An 18,540-nucleotide genomic window follows, 5' to 3' on the forward strand; every position below is an offset into this window, starting at 1 on the left:
CCCTTTGTGTTTTAACCCATTTGTCTGTAGCTCAGTTGGTCTCCCCCAGAGGTTAAAAAAAAAAAGAAGAAAGACAGCGCCTTGTGGTGTGACAAACTGTATTTGTAAAGATCAAACACTGATAAAAGTGTAAAACCGAAAATCAGTCAATCTTAAGAATACACAAAAACAAAATAATTGGTGTGCAAGGAATGTAACCACGGTGCTTTCCATGAAAATGTTAGCAAAGGAAAGACTAAATGTAGTGGTACGTCAGTCCATATCAGACAGATTATTAGGAACGGCACAGACAGAATAAAAGTTTTAAATATGAAGCCATTGAATCTTGAAGTCAGTGTAATACTTTCTAAAATGTGCTGCCTAAACTGACTATTTCCCTTTCAGATATCAAGGCACAGGGCACACAGTCATTGCCACCAACCTTAACTAGAGCCTTCTTTCACTGTGAAAAGCCAGCAGTCAGCTTTTGCAATTACTCAGTTTCTTATACTGGATTATAAAGAATTATTCGCAAGGACTGCGTTATTTAAACTGGACTCTAACTTTTAAATTACATCCCGTTCTTTAGTTTTTGGCCAAATTTGATATACCTCTTCTAACCTCTAATAGCTCTTGGTCTACTTCAAACCAAACCTCTAAAATTTAAAGAACTGAGAACGGAAGACAAGAGAATAAATGAAAAGAAAAGTCAGCCTTGTGAGCTCCAGCAGCAGTAATGACAGAGTAATGAGCAAGAGGAAACATAAACTACATCTCCAACCCATACAGTGTACACAGCAGCCATATTTCATTAACAGTGAATCACATAAAAACACTGCTGAAACTCCAAAGCAGATAATCAGAATGATTTTGTGCTGTGTGGTGTGCGGGTAACAGATGAAGCCAATAGGTTGAGTAAGTCTCATTTTCTCAGGGCCAACATTTCATCTCCGAAATTAATCAGATTTCAAATGACCAAATGCATTTAGGTCTCCTTCCGGTGCAAAAATGTAGTTGGAAAAAAAGCCCGTGAACAGTCGAGGTGCCCCGAACATCACACGGTCTTGTTTACTCCCAGTGCACCTGCCGTCAGTTAACCAGCCCACAGATGCTAAACACAGCAAGCACAGAGCCAAGCGAAGAAAACCTTTATAAAAAGTTGAAATATAAATGGTGCCCTTGTCGTTAGAATAAAAAGAGTGCTTTTGTAAAATACCTGCTAAAACTCTTCCATCAGCCTTTCTGTCTAATTTATCCTCCACATCATTATGGATAAGTGCCTATCTAGGCAAGACTTCCCTATAAAGGATCCCATTTACTTTATCTTCTCTGTTTCTTACCCCGAGCCTTCATACATCTTTAAAGACAATCTGAGTCTTCGGCTAATTTAATTAGCAGCCTCATCCAGGTTAGGCAGACAGGTAAGGTAGGATTTGGGCATCGCTTCTGACTCTGATACTATCTGATACGTGATCAATTTAACCAGTTACTGTGTATGTGACTGCAGACGCAGTCATAAAGAGCCATGTGCCTGTTGTAAAGTACAACTGATGCATGTAGATCATGTAAAACAGCTACTTTTGCATTAAAACAAATAAAAGTTGCACCTCAAATGATCTGTATTAAGGTTTTAAGGCCTTGTTTCTTTTTATAGCACGAGTTTGCAAACTTTTGGCTTTTAGGAGTATAGAACATTTATGCTATACTCCTGCTTTAGAGCCCGAGTCATTGATGACGTTAGACTGATTTATTTCATTGCTAATAAAGTGCTAAAAAAAAAAAAAAAACACAAACGTAATATTAAATTAAGATACTTAACATCAGAGGAAATTAAGAAAGAAAAGGAGGACTCCAAGCAGTTGCACTATGTAAACACTAGAGGGTGCTGCTAACATATTTTTTCTTTCATGCACTCAACATCTCCAAGAAATGATCTGCATGTTATGATAGCCCCAGTGTTTACAGCTAATATAAATTAAATGTGCCCATTGCTGATCACATGTTTCGTGTGCTGCAGGGCATCCAAAGGAAATCGTTTCAGTTGTATCAAAGGAGACATGTAAGCAAGAAAGAAAGAAAGAAAGAAAGAAAGAAAGAAAGAAAGAATAGAGATGTGCTACACTCTGCCATAAATGTCACAGCATGGTGTTTTCCTCTCTCTCATTCATATACATATATGAATGAACAGTAACCCAGTTTTCTCATCTCCCTGTCAGTAGTAATCGGTCTCTTGCAGCTGGCTGTTTCTATTTCTGTTCCCCGTCTTTTACTTTGTTCCTGACGTTGACTGGACCCCTTGCTCTGCAACTACCTTCTCAATACCTTCACCAATCTCCGCCATTTATCTCCCTAATCTTTTTCCTTCCTCATCGACCCTTCCCACATCTCCATCTCATCTCCGAGTGCTTCTCCTGTTCCTGGCCTGCGTGGTCCTTGCTCCTTCCTTGACGATGACCGAGGGCAGTTCTTTCAAGGTGTTGGCAGCCGTCTTGCTCCAGTAGTTGACCTCTTTGTAGACCCGGTACACCCAAAGCTTCAGGTCAAGCAGACCGGTTGGGACATTTACCTGCCAATGACAAGAGGAGACAACCGTAAACCATGCTTTAGTTTCAGTCCAACACTTTCACCTTTACCACCTCAGGACCTACCTCCAAGCCCTCCACACTAGGAGTCAGGGAAGTCGTGCCTTCAGCAGCTTTGAGGAGTTCTCCAGTGCTAAGTATGAGCAGCGGCAACCTTTCTTTCACCAGCTTCCTCTTGTTCTCATACTTGCCCTTCTTCCCACCACCCAGCTCCTCCTCCTCTTTGGCAACAGCTTTCTCTAGCAACTTTTGGCATTGTAGCAACGCCGAGTGGATGCGCCAGAGTTTGTCTCTGGTATCCAGCTGGGAAGAAGGAGGAGGGACAGACACCAGACGACGGTCAGTCACATCCTCGGTGAAGTTCTCCTTCTTTCTCTTGGGGAAGAAAAAGAGAAACGCAAGACAAACGTGTCAGACTTTGTAACAAAAGTGAGGTTTTTTTTGAAAGAATATCAATCAGAGAGAGAGAGATAGAAATAGAAGAAGGGGAAACTGGATAGTATAAGTGGAGGTCTGTTTTCAGCAAGTCATTACATTACTTTCAACTGCAATTTGGCCTTTACAGAGGACCACTGACAATGAGGCAACAGGGACTTCCTCCTAATGCAAAAGGAATTTGCTTGGGATCATTTACTAAAGGCTGTCACATTATAGTGGAATTTTCACTTAGTAAGTCTTTACTGGAACTGGACTAAGTAAACAAGTAAAAGGTTCAAATAACAGACGCACCATAGAAGCAATGGCAAGGTCTTGAATAATCAGGCCCCATATTATCTCACTGACATGGTATCACCCCATTAAAGCACTTCACTCTCAGACTGCAGGCTTCTTTGTGGTTCCTGTTACTTTTCTTCATTCATAATTCTATTGACTTTGACAACATCTCCGACACCACTGGTTGATATGCGGCCCCGAACCATAACAGAGCCTCTACCATGATTTGCAGATGGCTGTAGACACTTGGCCATCTGTAAAACACACAAATGGCCGAGTTGTGCCCCTTTCCCCAATTACCTTTAATACAATACTGACAGTTTTACCAAAAATTTCAAATTCAGATTCATCACTTCATGAGACCTGTTGTCACTAATTTTAAGTCAAGTTCTTGCATAATTTTCCATTGAGAACATTTCAGAGGAGGCTTTGACAAATGGCACGTGGATCAGCTGAAGAGCTAGGTGCATCTCTCAGGTCCTGCGCCAGGTCTTTGCTGAGCTGTTTTGTATTTCATAAGGACATGACTTTCAGTTACTGTTCATCTACTGTAGACAGTCTTTTAGGCCTGATACCTCTTCTTTTCTCCCCCACTTGTCCAGTCAAATTGTGAGGATACACTGCACGCTGTGCAAAAATGTACCGAGTGTTCAGCCAATAGCTCTTTGGGAATCACCTTTTGTGACAGGCTAGTAGTAACAAAATGCCTAGACATGCAATGCAAGTTATCTGCTTAAGACTGCCTTTAAAATAAAAAAAAATAAAAAAATTACAAGAAGGTTTGGCTCCTTGAAAAGAAAATTGGAAAAATCTTTCTGCCATTCTGCTGAGGCATTAATGTGTAACCCTGCAAGTCAGAACTAGCCTGACACAGCGGCCTGAATGTGGCCTGTGTGCTTCGAAAGTCAGCAAAGGAAATTTATATTTACTCCTGGCGTGAGTCAGGCAGTTATGGATACACCAAGAATTGTTTTCAAAGCCAGAAACAGTGCACTTATGGAGTATTAGGAGTTCTGATAAGCTCTGGAAATGGCTTAAGTGGTTTTCAAGAGGAAATTGATGTTGCAAACCTGGGTTTTCCCACCCAGTATGCAAAAGAGTGGGGCAGCGTGCCTGGAGACAATAACACGATAAAAAATAATCTTCAATAGTGTGCATTTGATTCACTGACACTTGCGTGCCAAAGATTTGGAAGAAGATCTGTTTCAGTGTCAGTGCTTTCCAGGTGTGGTATAAAACAAAAATGCAGATGAATACACACAAATTTCTGTGTGACAAGCTAAGACAAGTCCAACTCGTACATAACATGTTCACTGGAAGGTAACCTGCAAACCGTGAGGGGGGGGAGAAAAAAGGAGAAAAGGGGGTAAATTTGGATATTGGTGATAAAGGGAGTCACATGGATGGAAGTGAAGCAGTGTGCCCGGCCACTCCCTTGCTCCTAGCAAGGCCACATGAAAGGAAGGATGGATAAGGCAAACTGGCAGGAAACCAAGAAGTTGTAATAAACAGTCGCTCTCACACCTTTTGGCAAAGTGAGGCAAGCTGGTGGAAAAGAGATGAAGGCTTTGTGCCCAAGCATTGATGACTGTGTGCCAAAAACACCCACCTATGTCATTCCAAACACTTCACCCCCTCTCTGCTCTGCATTCCTACCCCCTGCTGTCCTAGACATAATTTCCTTCTATTTCAAACACACACACACACACACACACACACACACACACACACACTCTCTCTCTCTCTCTCTCTCCCTTCTTATCTTGCACTTGCACACATCCCTTTCATCATCCTTTTGTACTCTCTCTTACATACATACATACACACACTTTGACAGTGTAGCTCCTTGGAAACACACACACACACACACACACACACACACACACACACACACACACACACACACACACAGACAGAATATCTATTAATTTTCCTTTTAACCTTGGCCCATTTCTCTCTGTCACGCACACACTCTTCCTCAGACTTTCTCTCTCTCGCTCACTCTAAAAGCAAACTGTGACCTGCTGGCAGGCTGCAGCCAGTGTGTGTGTGTGTGTGTGTGGGGGGGGGGGGGGGGGGGGGGGGGGGGGATAAGTTCTTATACTCACAAAGAGTTCCAGTAAGGTGGAGCACTCATAGTGCAGCAGATCGGCTAGAGCAGCGGCCCTTGCCGGCGCGGTTCTGCTCCCATTCGAGCCGTTTATGCCTCTGGTCGACCTCCCTGCCATTGAACCTCAACTTGAAGACGCGCTCACTTGTGGTAGCAGCAGAGCAGACCAGCCCCTAATATACTCCCGGTTACGCCTGCTTCATCCCGATATCATCGGATTCCCGGCTCGTTTCAGCCTGCCCATCAGCTCCCACTCAGCGCTGCGTTAATTAGAGCCACAGAGTCAGTCTTGTCTGAGGTTTCCGTAAAACCACTTCGGTTTGTCCGACCTCCTCTGCTTACAGTTCGGTACTTGTATTACAGAGTTTAAGGCCAAATCTCCGCCCTTTCCCCGGGGAACTTGATGCCTGACTGGAGGAATTTAACTGGACAAGCGGGGGCGGAGGAGAGGAGTGAGGAGGAGCTCATCAACTTATTCATGAGCAGCTTATCCGATTTACTGGTAGTGACCGAGCCGAGATAGTCTAAATTTAAGTAGTGTGTGTGTGTGTGTGTGTTCCCCAATGATAACAAATAAGAGACCAAAAAAAAAAAAAAAAAAATCAACAGCTGAAACTAGAAGTTGCCATCATCGCTATGGAGACTGACCTCCTAACCACAGCGCTCGAGGACAGGAGCTCACTCCAAATTAGGCCACTTCCGGCTCGTCACATCATCAGGTGGAACTTTAATGATGTAATCACTTGTGTCTAACAGGAGGATTACCTAATTACGCAAGAAATATAGCGTCGTCTTTGTTAGCGCAGTCATAGAAAGCAAATCATATTTTTAAAGGAAAAACAAATCAGAGAAAATATTTTTTCCACAACCTAAATATTAAATTCTAAGAGCAAAAATAAGTGGAATAGTTTTCAGGAGAACTTCCACAGAAAGGGCAGGTCACAGCTAAAGATTTAAATGTGATCTGCCCTGGGATCTAACTTTCTATATAGAATGGACACTTTATCAGGTATGCCTTACTAATGCCGGATTGACACCGAAAATCATACCACGTTAAAAGTTTAAATCACCTTTTTCCCCCTCCATTCTAATGCTCTTCAGCAGGTTTTCTTGACCGTGCTAAAATGCCTAAATGGACTGGGTTGCTACCTTGTGATTGGCTGATTAGATAGTGGTGTTGAAACCTAGTTAAACAAGTGTACCTAACAAAGTGTGCATAGGCCTAACATTGACATTTTCTCAAACTGGTGCCTTGTTTTGCGAGGAATGTAACTACAGTTATTATTCTCCACAAGAAAATGAAATGAAAATGGACAGTCAAGTGGATTTTTAACTACTAAAAAGAAAATGATAACCAAATTATTTATACAGCACATTTAATGCAAGTAGTCAACAATGAACACTGAATGATAAACAATAAAAAGCGTATATACACTTTAAAAACGGAACTAAGAGAGAATTACAAAATAAGATAACCACTCTAACGTGATTAAAAAAAGGATACATTTTAGAATGATTTTAGGTGATTTGTGACAGTGCAAGGGAAGGTTTACAAGATGGTAGTGATACTTGCTATGATGTATGATTTCGAGACGGAGGCACTGACAAAAAGACAGGAGGCAGAGGTGAAGAGAGACAGCAGTTAGAAGATAAAGTTATAGAGCAAAGTCTGAAGTTGTTTGGACATGTGCAGAGGAGGGATAGTACATTGGACAAATGGTGCTGAAGATGGACCTAGCAGGCAAAGGAAAAGAAGATAATCCACAAAGGGCTGGTGTAATAGAGGAGCATGCCAGAAACAGAGTGACATGAAAGCAGATGATCCGCTGTGACGACCCCCAAAGAGAGCAGCTGGAAGAAGAAAAAGAAGCAGCTTATCTGTGTTGGTCAACTGTCATTTGTGGGTTAGTGGCGTCACAGTTGCAGTACCACTCCTGTCCTGCAGGTGGCAGTGCAGTCTAAACGGGAACGCTGAGCGACGGCTAATGACAGCAGCTAACCTTACAGCAATTTCCCTTGTTTTGTTTATTAAAGAAGGAAAATGGACAACTCTCTTGCCTCTTATATTCACAGGTACACCGTTATCGCTTTTTAATCGGGAGGCAGAGCTCTAGCTCCGGTTACAGGTATGAACTCTCTGGTTGGATACGGAGTGTCCTCCGACTCCGACAGCGATGGCGCTGCAGAGGATGTAAACAGTGGCAAAGCTGGGTGAGTAAAAATAAAAATGTATCGCAAACACCACTCGGCTAGCCTGGAATAATAATAACATCTCTTCGTTCTGTTATTGTGTCGTTTTGAAGCTGTGGGAAAACTTGTGAAGAGGAAGCGCCTTTTAAAAAGACCCGCAACTTTTTGCTGGAGTCTGGTTCCGCTTCCAGTGAATCGGAGGCAGAGGACGAGGATCCAGAGCCCTCACCACCACCTACGTCGGCAGCCCGCCCTTCCAAACTGCCTACTCCTTCACTGGACTCCATCACCTCTAAAAAACTGCCCTCTCCAGCGCTAAATGCGTCATCTGACAGCAGCGTGTTTGCCAACCCATTTAAGGCTCAAGCAGACCAGAAGCTCAGCGCCCTGCAGAAGCACGTCCCCCTCACCATGCAGGCCAAACCCTCCCAGATAGGAGGTAAAAGGATATGCATGTCCTACAGGAAAGATGGAAGGTGCAGGTTTGGGATCAAATGTAAATTTGCTCATGACAGTGACCTCCAGAAGCCAGTCATCTCCACTGACTGTCATCCACCTGAGAGTGAAGAGACACCAGAAACTGGAGGCGGTTCATCTGGCGGAAGGTCCCAGAGGGAAACAAAGGAGGAAGAGCCAGAAGGGCAGCATGTGAAGAAGAAGAGGGTCGGACTGAGTGACAGCTTGATTCCTCCTAAAAGAGCTATGAAGCAATATACGATGCAAAGGAACAGAGAGCGAGCCAATATGTCCTGACTCACTTCTAGTTACATTATGTCTTCCAGACACTTTGATTCAATACTACTTATATCCCACATACAGAGTAGGAGCCTGCCTAATAAAATTTAAACACTCTGATGCAAAGAGTTGGGGTTTGAACCACCAACCACACTGCTAATGGCTCTAACAACTGGACTGCTGCTCCTGTTGAAAAGAGGAAACTGGAGGGCTTTCAGAGCACATTCAATAAAAAACACTTTGGATAAATGTTAAGATGTTTATTTACAACTTTTAAGTGGACTGTTTGCTCTAACACAAATCTAATGTGAGAGATCAGAGAGATGCCGCTGACACATAAAGTTTCTACATAGCTTTGCTTATCAAATTACATTAAACAAATCTTATTGACAAATCAGTGCTTGCTGTTATTTGATAGGCTTACATTTGAGTCGCAGTGTTCAAGGGTACATTTCAGCTCCTAAAAGTCTTGTAGAGTTAAACTATAGGGGTTATCATTTCCTTCAAAGCTGCACTAATGTCATTAAAAAAAGAGACAAAATCTGGAATATGCACAATCTGTAAATTTTGGTGTCTTTTCCAAGTTTTGAAATGTCTTTTTTTGTAGATTTAGCTGATTTCTAACCTTGTTAAATAAAAAGTGTCACAGGAAAGCTGGACAATAAATGAGTGTTTCCACACACACACACACACACACACACACACACACACACACACACACACACACACACACACACACTGAGGGAGTTTATAACTTTCTCATGTGTTTCATGATATAAATTAAACCGATTTATTCCAGTAGGAACTTTGATGCTGCACATTACACATTAGATGTGCTGTATATTACTAAGAGGTATGCTATGTTATTGCATAATAGCAACAGCTGTGCAACAAGACCTCATCAATATATACACACACACACACACACACACACACACACTCATAAGTGGCTAGTTACAGGACTGTTAGGTACAAAGGCAACAACATACACATACAAACGCATATCTTTCCCTGATACGAAGTCTAAAAATCTACCAAATGTGACGATGAGTGAGCATTACATAATATACCAGTGAGCCTACATTTACCTCAAACGTGGTGAAACAGTATGTCAGGTCACTGGTAACATAAACTGCCTCTAGATTACGTTCTGTTGGCATCCTTTTTGTTTTACATGAGGGTCTGCTGCATGTGTCTCCCAGTGCCATCAGCTAGGACCTCCCCCTGCCCGGCCTGCTCCCAGATTACACCATCCTCCCCCACCACTTCTGTCTGCTGAAGAGAGGTGGCTGAGGGAGAGGAGGAAGAGAGCACTGGATTGTCCAACATAAAGCTGTCCCCGCTGGTGGAGACGGGAACCTGGCTCTGGGTTTGCGAAGTGGACATTAGAGGAGGGCTCGGGGATGCTGTCTGCAGAGGCTGGAGCTGCTGAGAGGCTGCTAGAATGGGGATCTGCTGGATGTGGGTCTGGGACTGGCTGACAGGCTGGAAGGTCATCTGCAGGATTTGTGTCTGGCCCTGGCTCTGCTGCTGGGAAGTGTATGACTGAAGAGGCTGGAGCTGCGGTTGATGCTGGGTCACCACTGAGTTGGAATGGAGGGTCAGCTGTTGGATTTGGGGCTGCTGGGGCTGCTGGGCAGTCTGCACAAACTGGACGGGCATCTGAAGCTGGAGCTGGGTCTGCTGCTGGTTCTCGGCCGGTGATGGGGGGTCGATAGGGGACAGAGCAATTGTCACAGGCACCTGCATGGTGTGGAGGCTCTGATCTTGTCCCAGCAAAACCACCTGGTGACTCACCTGCTGGGTCACATGACCCATCTGGGAGACCTGAGGCACATGCTGCCCATCCTGGCCCAGCTGGTCCACCTGGCCATCTTGCCCAACTTGGTTCGCATCCAAGCCAGTGACCTCTGCTTGCGCAGGATTTCCCGGGAGCTCCAAGAGAGAGGCAGGGGTTGTGATGAGAGCGCCGGCATTTGCTGCCAGCGCCTCAGCAATTAGCACCTCCGGGTGGCTCTTGGCCTTGTGTGCCACCACGCAGTCCTTCTTCTCAAACTTCTTTCCACAAATAGAGCAGGAGAACTGATAGGTAGCATCAGCATCGTGCTTCTTCATGTGCCAGTTGAGAGATGCCTTCTGGCGACAAGTGAAGCCACAGATCTCACACCTATTCACACCAGGAAGCAAGAAATTTAATGAACCACTGAGCTGAAAATAAACTGAGAAAACAAAACGTGTGAACAGAGAAGTACTGACTGTAGGGGCTTTTCTCCAGTGTGTATCATGCGGTGCACGGCCAGATTGTGGGAACTCTTGAAGGCGCGAGCACAAAACTCACAGATGTAGTCCCTCTGGTCTAGTTCCCAAAAAAAGACTCAATTACAGATGGATTATCCATGTAATTTCATTGATTAGAACTAAAAATAAGCACAGAAACTAATGCATTGTTTTATACCATCATGAGCAGACGTTTACATGCACTCATCATGGACATGAATATTCTGGTAATTTGAGCTTTTTAATGATTTTTCCTTGAACTGTTCTTTTTCCAGGGTGGAATGATTGTACAGCACACATCTTTAATTACTTTAAAAAAACAAGACTTGGGTGCACAAGTTTGAATTTATTTTGGATTTTCTCAAATTCACACAGGGTCAAATATATACATACACCCTGACTAACATTTTGTTAAATGTCCCTTAACAAGTTAAACACATTTGGTAGCCACCAACAAGCCTAATAGCTGGTTATTTGATATATTTCTTAGAAGAATTAGCAGAGGTCATTTAAATAGCTGGTTTCCTGGTACAGACCCAGTTTAGTCCACAAATATTTGGGTTAAAGTTGGGGCTTAGAGAAGACCATTCCAGAAGCTTAATGTTAGCCTGCTTTATCGATCCCAAAACCAGTTTTGATGTGGGTTTCACATCATTGTCCTGTTGGAACACCCAACTGTGTCCAAGTTTCATCTGTTTAGCTGATGACTTAAAGTGGAAGAATGTGGCAGTAGTCCTCCTTCATTATTACATCCATTTTGTGCAACGTACCAGTACCACTGACAGCAAAACAGCCACAGAGCATGCTGCTACCACCACCATGCTTGACAGTTGGTACAGTATTCTCAGGTTTCAAAGCCTCAACTTCACTCCTCCAAATGTCTAACTATAAAACATTTCTCCTGAAGCCATTTGGCTTGCCCATGTAGGCAGCTGCAAATTTCAGCCACATTTCAAGGTGTCAAATTTGGAGCAGGGGCTGCTTCTTTTCTTGGTCAGCGGCACCCTCTTGCCAGCATAAAAAGTATATCTGTTGTACTCAATTAGAATAACCAATGAAACGATAATAGGCCTTGGACTTGTCAAGTTGAAATACACTGTAGAACCTTCAGCAACACTTATTAAAAGATTTGAGTGTTGTGATGGCATCAGCCACACAGGGGTACATTAGTCCATTTTTCACTCGATTAGTTTTCTTTGCAGTTTTCTTCATTAATATAATTCATTAATCATTTGGTTAAACCTAACACTGGTATTATGAGGCGCGCACATAGTAACATTGTGTGGTTTTTCTAAAATGTTTTGTTATATTAATTATGTTTCTCTTTCTTTGAGTTACCTGGGTTTGGGCGGTGGCTGTTTCCTGTCTGGGCAAAAGGCGTGGCTGAGGACTCTGGGGACAAAATGCCTGCTCAGCAGGACCAACCATGGGCTTACCAGGAGCAGGGGTGTTTTAGGTTTAGTTAGGTTATTCTGTGCTTAGTTAATATTAGTGTGTGTTTTTGTTTCCCCCCCCTATTGTGTTCAAATGGTTTGGCCAAATCATTATAAAAGCTACCCTCATGTGTCTTTGTAATTAGGTCAGTTTGTGAGTCAAGTTGTGTCTCACTTTGTTTTGTTTAAGTTTCTGGAAATTACTTTTTGTAGAGTTATATTTAGTTGACCTGTTTTATGGGCCTGCTAAGTATGGTTTTGAATTTTGTTAATTTTGGACTTTTTGAGGGTTAAAATAAAGAAAACCCTTTTTGAAGATTTTTTTTGCCTGTGTCCTCTTTGCTTTGGCTGCTTGGTCCCTCACAGTGTATGCTTATATTTGAGCCTGTTTTTTTAACCTGTGTGGATCAAAGAAAATCCAAAATAAAGTCAAACTTTCGCAGTCAGTTTTTGTTTTTTTAAAGTCATTAAAGTTGTATGCTGTACAATCACTCCACCCTGGAAAAAAATAGAAAAAAGTTCAAAGAAATCATCAAAAGCCCAAAATTATAATGACACCCGTGCCCATGATAAGTGGATGTAAACCTCTGAAAACAAATGTACATGCGTACCTGTGTGGTGCTTTGCATGACGCAGCAGCTGCTTCTGTAGGCGGAAAAGCCTCCCACAAGAAGGATGAGGACAAACATACTTCTTCTTGAGTAAGTGCTGGTACTTTATATGGTGCTGGAGTTTAAAGCAAAGAACAGATTAGTTACTGCTGCTTTGTGTTTGTGTGTGTGCGTGTGTGTGCGGCAAACCTGTAAGTAGCGAGGATGAGCCAGCACTGTCCCACATCCTTCCATTTCGCAGCGCACATACTGAACTGGGGGCTTCTTCCTGTGTGAGCGAAGCCAGTTACTATCTTATACTTAACCATCTATGTCTATACAAAGTTCATGACTGATTTCAGATAACGAAGCACCAACACAGACATCAACTTCACCTTCTCTTTGGCAGCCGTGGGGTTTTGTCGTCTTTTTTCCGCCGACCTCTCCTAACACAGCCAAGACAAAAAAAAATGTAAGAAATGACATAATTGTGTATACCGGGAAATCAAAGCCATGCTCTGCTATATGTGAACACAAAGCCATTGTGAAGTGAGGTACGTTTAAATAAGCACATGTTAAATTTAGAAGGAGGAGCAGCTGGTTAGTATTTTAAAACAGGCAGACTGAATGACTCCGTGTCTTATTGATGACATTTCCAATCACATATGTTTTCGTTCTATATTGAGTACACAATGCAGCTGCACTTACAAAGCATGTATTGTTTGCTGATGCAGTATGCATACAAATGGACCACACTACTTGAAAATCACTGCACTTTGTATTTTGACCCTTGTCATCACTCAGGCTGTAGTGCAACAAAGCAAACAAAAAAACAAAGTCTGAAATTTTTAAATGGTAGCATCAGTACTGAAAGCATTTGACTATGCTTTCTTGTGCACTGCGCCAAGCACTGTGGGTCAAAAGGGCTTGAGAAGCATGTTTACCCTTCTTTCAGAATGTAAACAGATGCTCTCCCTGTGTGCTAAGTCATTACTTTTTGCCTACTCTCTGCCATAGTTTGTTTTGATCCTGTCTCTCTATACTCCCCCTCCTCAGTAGCAGCAGATGGCTGCCTCTGCCTGAGCCTGGTTCTGCTGGAAGTTTCCTTCTGTTAAAAGGGAGTTTTTTCTTCCCAGTGTTGCCAAGTGCTTGCTCATAGGAATTTGCCTGATCTGATTGTTGGGGGTTTCTCTCCAATATTGTCACTGGTATTGTTGGCATACCATATTTCTACACTATGTACCTAATCCTTTTTCTGGGATACTAAATGCTGCAGCTTGCCTTAGTCCAGACCTTTGAATCCATCCACTTGAATGAGTTTACAGATTCATCTAGCATCAGATCAATGAACACTGCAGGAGGACTTAAAAAAAAATAAAAAAATAGCGACTACTGCTAATGTCAAGCGGTGCTCCATGATGGCGATATTCTATGAGGCGAGCGCTCCTTTGTTTTTTGCACCCAAAATCCAAAACTCCTCCAATGACAAACAGATGAGCATGTCTGGCAAAACCAGTATGTTGCCATGGCTACACATTAGCATTAACTTAAAACAGTGTTGGGTTTAATTGGATAAATTGGACTTCAGTGATTGGTTAACAAAAGCTGATTAGGAATGGAGGATGTGTAGATGCGTTTGCAGTTCTGTCTGGTTTCAGCTCATGGCACTCACAGTCTGGTACTGCACTTACTTCCTGGGTCCATCCGGATCTTCCACTACTTCCTCTTCAAGCTTTACTTCCTCCTGCATGCTCTCTACATTGTCTGAACCTTCCACTTTTATCTCAGCAACCTCCTTCTCTTTCTTCAGTGGTTTCTCCTTTTCTTTCTTCTCCTTGGGTCTAGGAGGAACTCTGCGCTTTGGTTTAGGAGCATCCCTAAAAAATAAAACAGGAGAAAAAATTCCAATCAAAAAACAGTAATTACATATGAACAACCCAATCCCTCTCATACAAAACCACAAACCTTTCAACCTTCGGGTCGTAGCTTTGATCATTTAAGTCGTCTCTAAAGGGAACATCTTCCTCGCTGCTAAGGACCTCTTCTTCTTCTACACTGCTGAAAGCGAAACAATAAATTGCAAACTGTTTTTTTTTTTCTAAAAACGTTCTGCACTGGGTCAAATGATGCATTTGACATAAGCGCACCTCTGACTCTGTGGCTGGTAGTTGAGATTGTCTGGGTCATCCTGAAAAGAAGGATCTTCATCATCCAAGCCTGGTTCAGCAGCGCCGGTGTTTTCCTCCTCTTTCTTTTCACTGTAATTAAAAACACAGACCAAACTCTCCTTAGTTACACATTTGACTCTTTTTTTTTTTTATATACATTTTAAACTGAGGGAACAAACCCAGAGTCAAGCTGAGTAAATACGGCGTGTCAGGCTGATTTCTTCTGTTGCTGCTTTTATACTTAGCCTCAGACTGCAAATGTACCAGTAGCAAAACAACATAATCATTAGAAAAACATATTTTCCTACATAAAGAACCTGAGATCATGTGCACAACGAGATACGAGCAATAAATGTGACTTTTTAAAAACTCAAATACAAACGCTATTCTACACAGTAATTCATGACCCATGGAAAGCTAATTCGCCCTTTCAACCTGTTCTCCGTGGAAGTCCCTTTCTGATGACTTGCACACCTGCACTGAGAGCTGGACCCATTCAACCTCAGTTTAATTCTGGAGGAAGAGGACAAAGTAACAGGGAGCAAGATGTGGTGTGGTCACAGTTTGGCTTCTTTATTCTCTCTCTGACAGGACAAGGAGTTACAGTGCAACTATAATTTGACAATATGACCCCAGGTGGTCACTTCAAAGTGCACAGCCTCCCAAATGTTCAAAGGTTGCCCCTTCACTGCAGGCTCTTCCTCTGAAGACTGTCATTTGGTTTGGAGCCAGACACTCCGCTTTTATCATTAGTGATTTTCCTTGATATGAAAGACAGTTCAGCTTGTCACTGAATTTCACAGTTTACTCTCTGCTCAAGTTTTAAGCCCACAATTAAGTGGTCAGAACAGGACTTCCAGGGAGCAAGAAGGCAGTATTAAGAGGAAGTGGCCAAAATTAAGCCATTAAAGCCTGCAAGAATCACATCGTGGGTCACCAAAAGTATACTTACATTTCATACTTGTCTTTATCATCTACAGCTCCTTCCACAGCTGCATGACAGAGAGAGACACCAAAAGCGCTTTCAGCCACTAGCAACGTCATACAAACAACATTTATAAAACAGTAATTTAACTGCAAAAAAAAAAAAAAAAAAAAAAATTGCATTCTAGATCAATTATTTGGAAGCATTATAATGAGCCAGAAACGACAGAATCCAGATGTTTCCCCCCACAAGGAATCAATAACCAGAGATACATGTTCCCAGATGTTTTTGCAAGTTCTATACAAAACAAACAGCGATTGCCCAGATGTTTTTGGTTCTTGTGTGTCTGCATGATTTGGTCTCCGAGTTAAAAAGGCCCCCACGCTAAAGCAGAGCAGCTCACTGTCAACAGGTTGCTCACCAGCTGGATTCTCCATTCCAGGTTCAGTCTTACACATGGGCTTGGCAGAGCTGTGGACAGCCCTGCCAGATGGGGTCGTGGCATGAGTCTGGGCTGAGGGGCGTCTGGAGGGAAGGGCTGGAGTGAGAGAGAGCAGTAGCATGCAGTGAGAGTGTAGAAAAGTGTCATAAAGTGTGACACGGGCCTGACATTAGTGAACACATCAGCGCTATCTGAATCAAAGACATAACTACAGGTAAATAGCATGTGCTTATACTTAAATGTAAAGTGAACAAGGAGGATATAAAGCGGCTTTTATGCAGTTGATTACCTTGGGCATCTGTGGCAGGTTTCTTGGCGTCCTCTTGTCTGCAGAAAGAAGGAAAAACATTGACTTGACGCATTTTCCTGCACAGCACCACAACATCAACATGTTTAACAAGATAATGCATTTCTGTGTTGTAGCACTTTGTAAAATATAGCCCCCTTTAAAATCAGGTAAGTTTTACTCCACCCTTCCCATACAGACAGCAGAAAGGGGACGAGCCACGATGAAGGCGTGCTTTTGACAGGAACCGACTTCACCGACACAATGTGCAAGTAAGGCGGGCTCCTTATAATCAAATGTGGTGGCCAAGTTGAAATAGGGATACTCGTTAAAGAAACAAACAAAGAAAAAACAAAAACGTACTCTGTGCCTTGAAGGCTGTATCCCTCAGCCGAACCTGCAGTATCTGAATTTTTCTTCCGCCTGGAGTTGGAAACTTTCCTCCGCTTGGTCGCACCGGCGTCCGAGCTAGGTTCGTCCTCGTCGTCGTCGCTGCTTTTGGTGTCTTTCAGCCAGGCTGGTACTGCCCTCGTTGACCTATCTCTTAAAACCCGTCCCGAAGTCTGCGGGCTCGACGTACCGCCGTTAACGTCCGCTACAGAAGCGGTGACGCCAGACCTAGGGCGGCCCGCTCCCCGGTCCCTCAGCGCCCTCCGTGGCGTACCAGCTGTACTGGTGCCCGGGGTCTCTTCTGCGGCCTTGTCCTCCGTCGGATCTTCACCTTTATTTACATTCCCGGTTCGGTCACCGGCTGGTTCCATCACCGTGAGGACACTTAGGACCACCTCAGATTCCACTTAAAGTCAGGCAGGTTTACTTGCAAACTGAGGAAAAACGGACCACATCTGCTTTAAAGCCGTTTTGATTGCAGGCGGCCTTTATCCAACAGTAGTGCATTTTCAGTTGGTTTCGTCGCAAATTAAATACATATATATATTGATTAGAAACTACAAAGTTTTCTTAATTATCTATTCAGCAATAAACCAATATAATTTTAAAGAAGCAGACACTATTTTCTTCTTCTTAAAGCTATAGTAAACCTACTTATTCGCCCGGGCCTTGAGCACAACCATTTTGTGCGCTTTGTTGCGTCTCCTTTAAGCCAAATATAAACCGAGGCTACGTTCAAGAGCGGCAGCGCTTTTCAGCAGCTGCCACAACCATCTGGATGGGCTTAACCGCCCGTTACAGATCAACTGAGCGTAACTGCTGTGTTTACAAATCTGCGAAAGCAGCCGCAGCAGCCGCGCGACAGCAGCGTGAGGACGTAGGCTGCCACTGCATCCTGGGAACTGTAGTAAAAAGAAAATAAACGCAGTTTGGATGCTATTTAAGTGTGCTCCTTTTTTTTTTTGACGCGATTTTTATCGGTTTTGGCTTAAATATTGACATAAGTATAAGACATAATTAATTTGAAACGACACATACTATAAAATTAATAGAAAATTGGCATAATATTTATTCCCGTCCTTCCACCTAAAATGACAATACAATTTGAAATAGGCCTAGCCTGGGGTATTTTGTGTAACATTCTCAATTAAGTAATAAATTGCCTGTTTGAGCTAAATTATTACAATTTATTTATATTTGTGTATAATGTTTCTTTGTTTTCTTCATTGCTAATGTCCACAATAATCTGCGTTAATAATAACTAAAGCTAACATGGCTGCCACTGAAAACCTGCACTGACTGGTCTGAACAGAAAATGATGGAGAGCAGTTACCACCAGATGGCAACATCATAACACACAAGCTTGACTTTCTTTTGCCTTTATCTACAACGATAAAGCAGGTGACGCTGTCATGTGCTTGCTAAAGTGGTGTGCTGGAGATATTATTATTGGGAAATAATAAGTCACTTAAACTTTTATTGATACACTAGCCTTGAATGCAAGCTACAGTGTGGGGCTGGAGCTGGTGGGAAAACTGTATTTCTTTTCAGTACCAAATCAATAATTTGGTACACTAAAAGTGTCATTATTTATTAAACTGGTGCAGGAAGCTGCTACTGCATGTATTATTAATGCCAGTGTAAAGTCATGATAAAGACTGCAAAGGTTTGTAAATGGCAGTCATAGTAATTAAAATAAGATTGTCTTAAATTTAGGTA

The 18,540-nt window shown here is 42.7% G+C and overlaps 3 protein-coding genes across 6 annotated transcripts; 1 reads left to right on the forward strand and 2 right to left on the reverse strand.

The window, feature by feature from the left end:
* Window positions 1-81: 81 nt before the first annotated feature.
* Window positions 82-5,939, reverse strand: LOC146707806 (uncharacterized). The gene is made up of 3 exons (XM_085459325.1): window positions 5,384-5,939; window positions 2,628-2,936; window positions 82-2,545 (listed from the first exon to the last, which is right to left on the reverse strand). Exons 1-3 carry the CDS (start codon window positions 5,501-5,503, stop codon window positions 2,372-2,374), a joined length of 603 nt encoding a protein of 200 aa, XP_085315451.1. The 5' UTR covers window positions 5,504-5,939; the 3' UTR covers window positions 82-2,371.
* A 19-nt stretch (window positions 5,940-5,958) lies between these two features.
* LOC146707807 (uncharacterized) lies at window positions 5,959-8,976 on the forward strand. 2 transcript variants are annotated; one of them, XM_085459324.1, is made up of 3 exons: window positions 5,959-6,104; window positions 7,459-7,596; window positions 7,689-8,976. In XM_085459324.1, the coding sequence occupies exons 2-3, from the start codon at window positions 7,514-7,516 to the stop codon at window positions 8,326-8,328; spliced, it is 723 nt and encodes a 240-aa protein (XP_085315450.1). In that variant the 5' UTR covers window positions 5,959-6,104; window positions 7,459-7,513; the 3' UTR covers window positions 8,329-8,976. The 2 variants fall into 2 exon arrangements, with proteins under 2 accessions (XP_085315450.1, XP_085315449.1); XM_085459323.1 differs by lacking the exon at window positions 5,959-6,104 and adding an exon at window positions 6,139-7,289.
* Window positions 8,556-17,719, reverse strand: zfp91 (ZFP91 zinc finger protein, atypical E3 ubiquitin ligase). Of its 3 annotated transcripts, XM_085459321.1 has the most exons (13): window positions 17,476-17,719; window positions 16,795-17,255; window positions 16,435-16,472; window positions 16,125-16,241; window positions 15,731-15,770; window positions 14,758-14,868; window positions 14,576-14,668; window positions 14,302-14,487; window positions 13,006-13,056; window positions 12,821-12,899; window positions 12,632-12,746; window positions 10,567-10,666; window positions 8,556-10,477 (listed from the first exon to the last, which is right to left on the reverse strand). In XM_085459321.1, the coding sequence occupies exons 2-13, from the start codon at window positions 17,190-17,192 to the stop codon at window positions 9,481-9,483; spliced, it is 2,325 nt and encodes a 774-aa protein (XP_085315447.1). In that variant the 5' UTR covers window positions 17,193-17,255; window positions 17,476-17,719; the 3' UTR covers window positions 8,556-9,480. The 3 variants fall into 3 exon arrangements, with proteins under 3 accessions (XP_085315447.1, XP_085315448.1, XP_085315446.1); XM_085459322.1 differs by having other exon boundaries at window positions 14,576-14,665; window positions 16,795-17,719; XM_085459320.1 differs by having other exon boundaries at window positions 16,795-17,719.
* Window positions 17,720-18,540: the final 821 nt, after the last annotated feature.

The sequence above is a fragment of the Copadichromis virginalis genome, linkage group LG6 (assembly GCF_057382275.1).
Source record: "Copadichromis virginalis isolate Kocher_CV1m ecotype Utaka linkage group LG6, C_Virginalis_male_GT1.1, whole genome shotgun sequence".
NCBI lineage: Eukaryota > Metazoa > Chordata > Actinopteri > Cichliformes > Cichlidae > Copadichromis > Copadichromis virginalis.

Excerpts from the sequence above, each read along its gene's own strand:
- LOC146707806 (XM_085459325.1), bottom strand. The coding sequence starts at position 5,503 with ATGGCAGGGAGGTCGACCAGAGGCATAAACGGCTCGAATGGGAGCAGA. Across the intron at positions 2,937-5,383 it reads CCACCTTACTGGAACTCTTT|AGAAAGAAGGAGAACTTCAC; the intron begins GTGAGTATAAGA and ends TTCTTCCCCAAG. Across the intron at positions 2,546-2,627 it reads CTAGTGTGGAGGGCTTGGAG|GTAAATGTCCCAACCGGTCT; the intron begins GTAGGTCCTGAG and ends TGTCATTGGCAG.
- LOC146707807 (XM_085459324.1), top strand. The coding sequence starts at position 7,514 with ATGAACTCTCTGGTTGGATACGGAGTGTCCTCCGACTCCGACAGCGAT. Across the intron at positions 7,597-7,688 it reads GTAAACAGTGGCAAAGCTGG|CTGTGGGAAAACTTGTGAAG; the intron begins GTGAGTAAAAAT and ends GTCGTTTTGAAG.
- zfp91 (XM_085459321.1), bottom strand. The coding sequence starts at position 17,192 with ATGGAACCAGCCGGTGACCGAACCGGGAATGTAAATAAAGGTGAAGAT. Across the intron at positions 14,669-14,757 it reads TACCAGCCACAGAGTCAGAG|CAGTGTAGAAGAAGAAGAGG; the intron begins GTGCGCTTATGT and ends TTTCGCTTTCAG. Across the intron at positions 14,488-14,575 it reads TACGACCCGAAGGTTGAAAG|GGATGCTCCTAAACCAAAGC; the intron begins GTTTGTGGTTTT and ends TTTATTTTTTAG.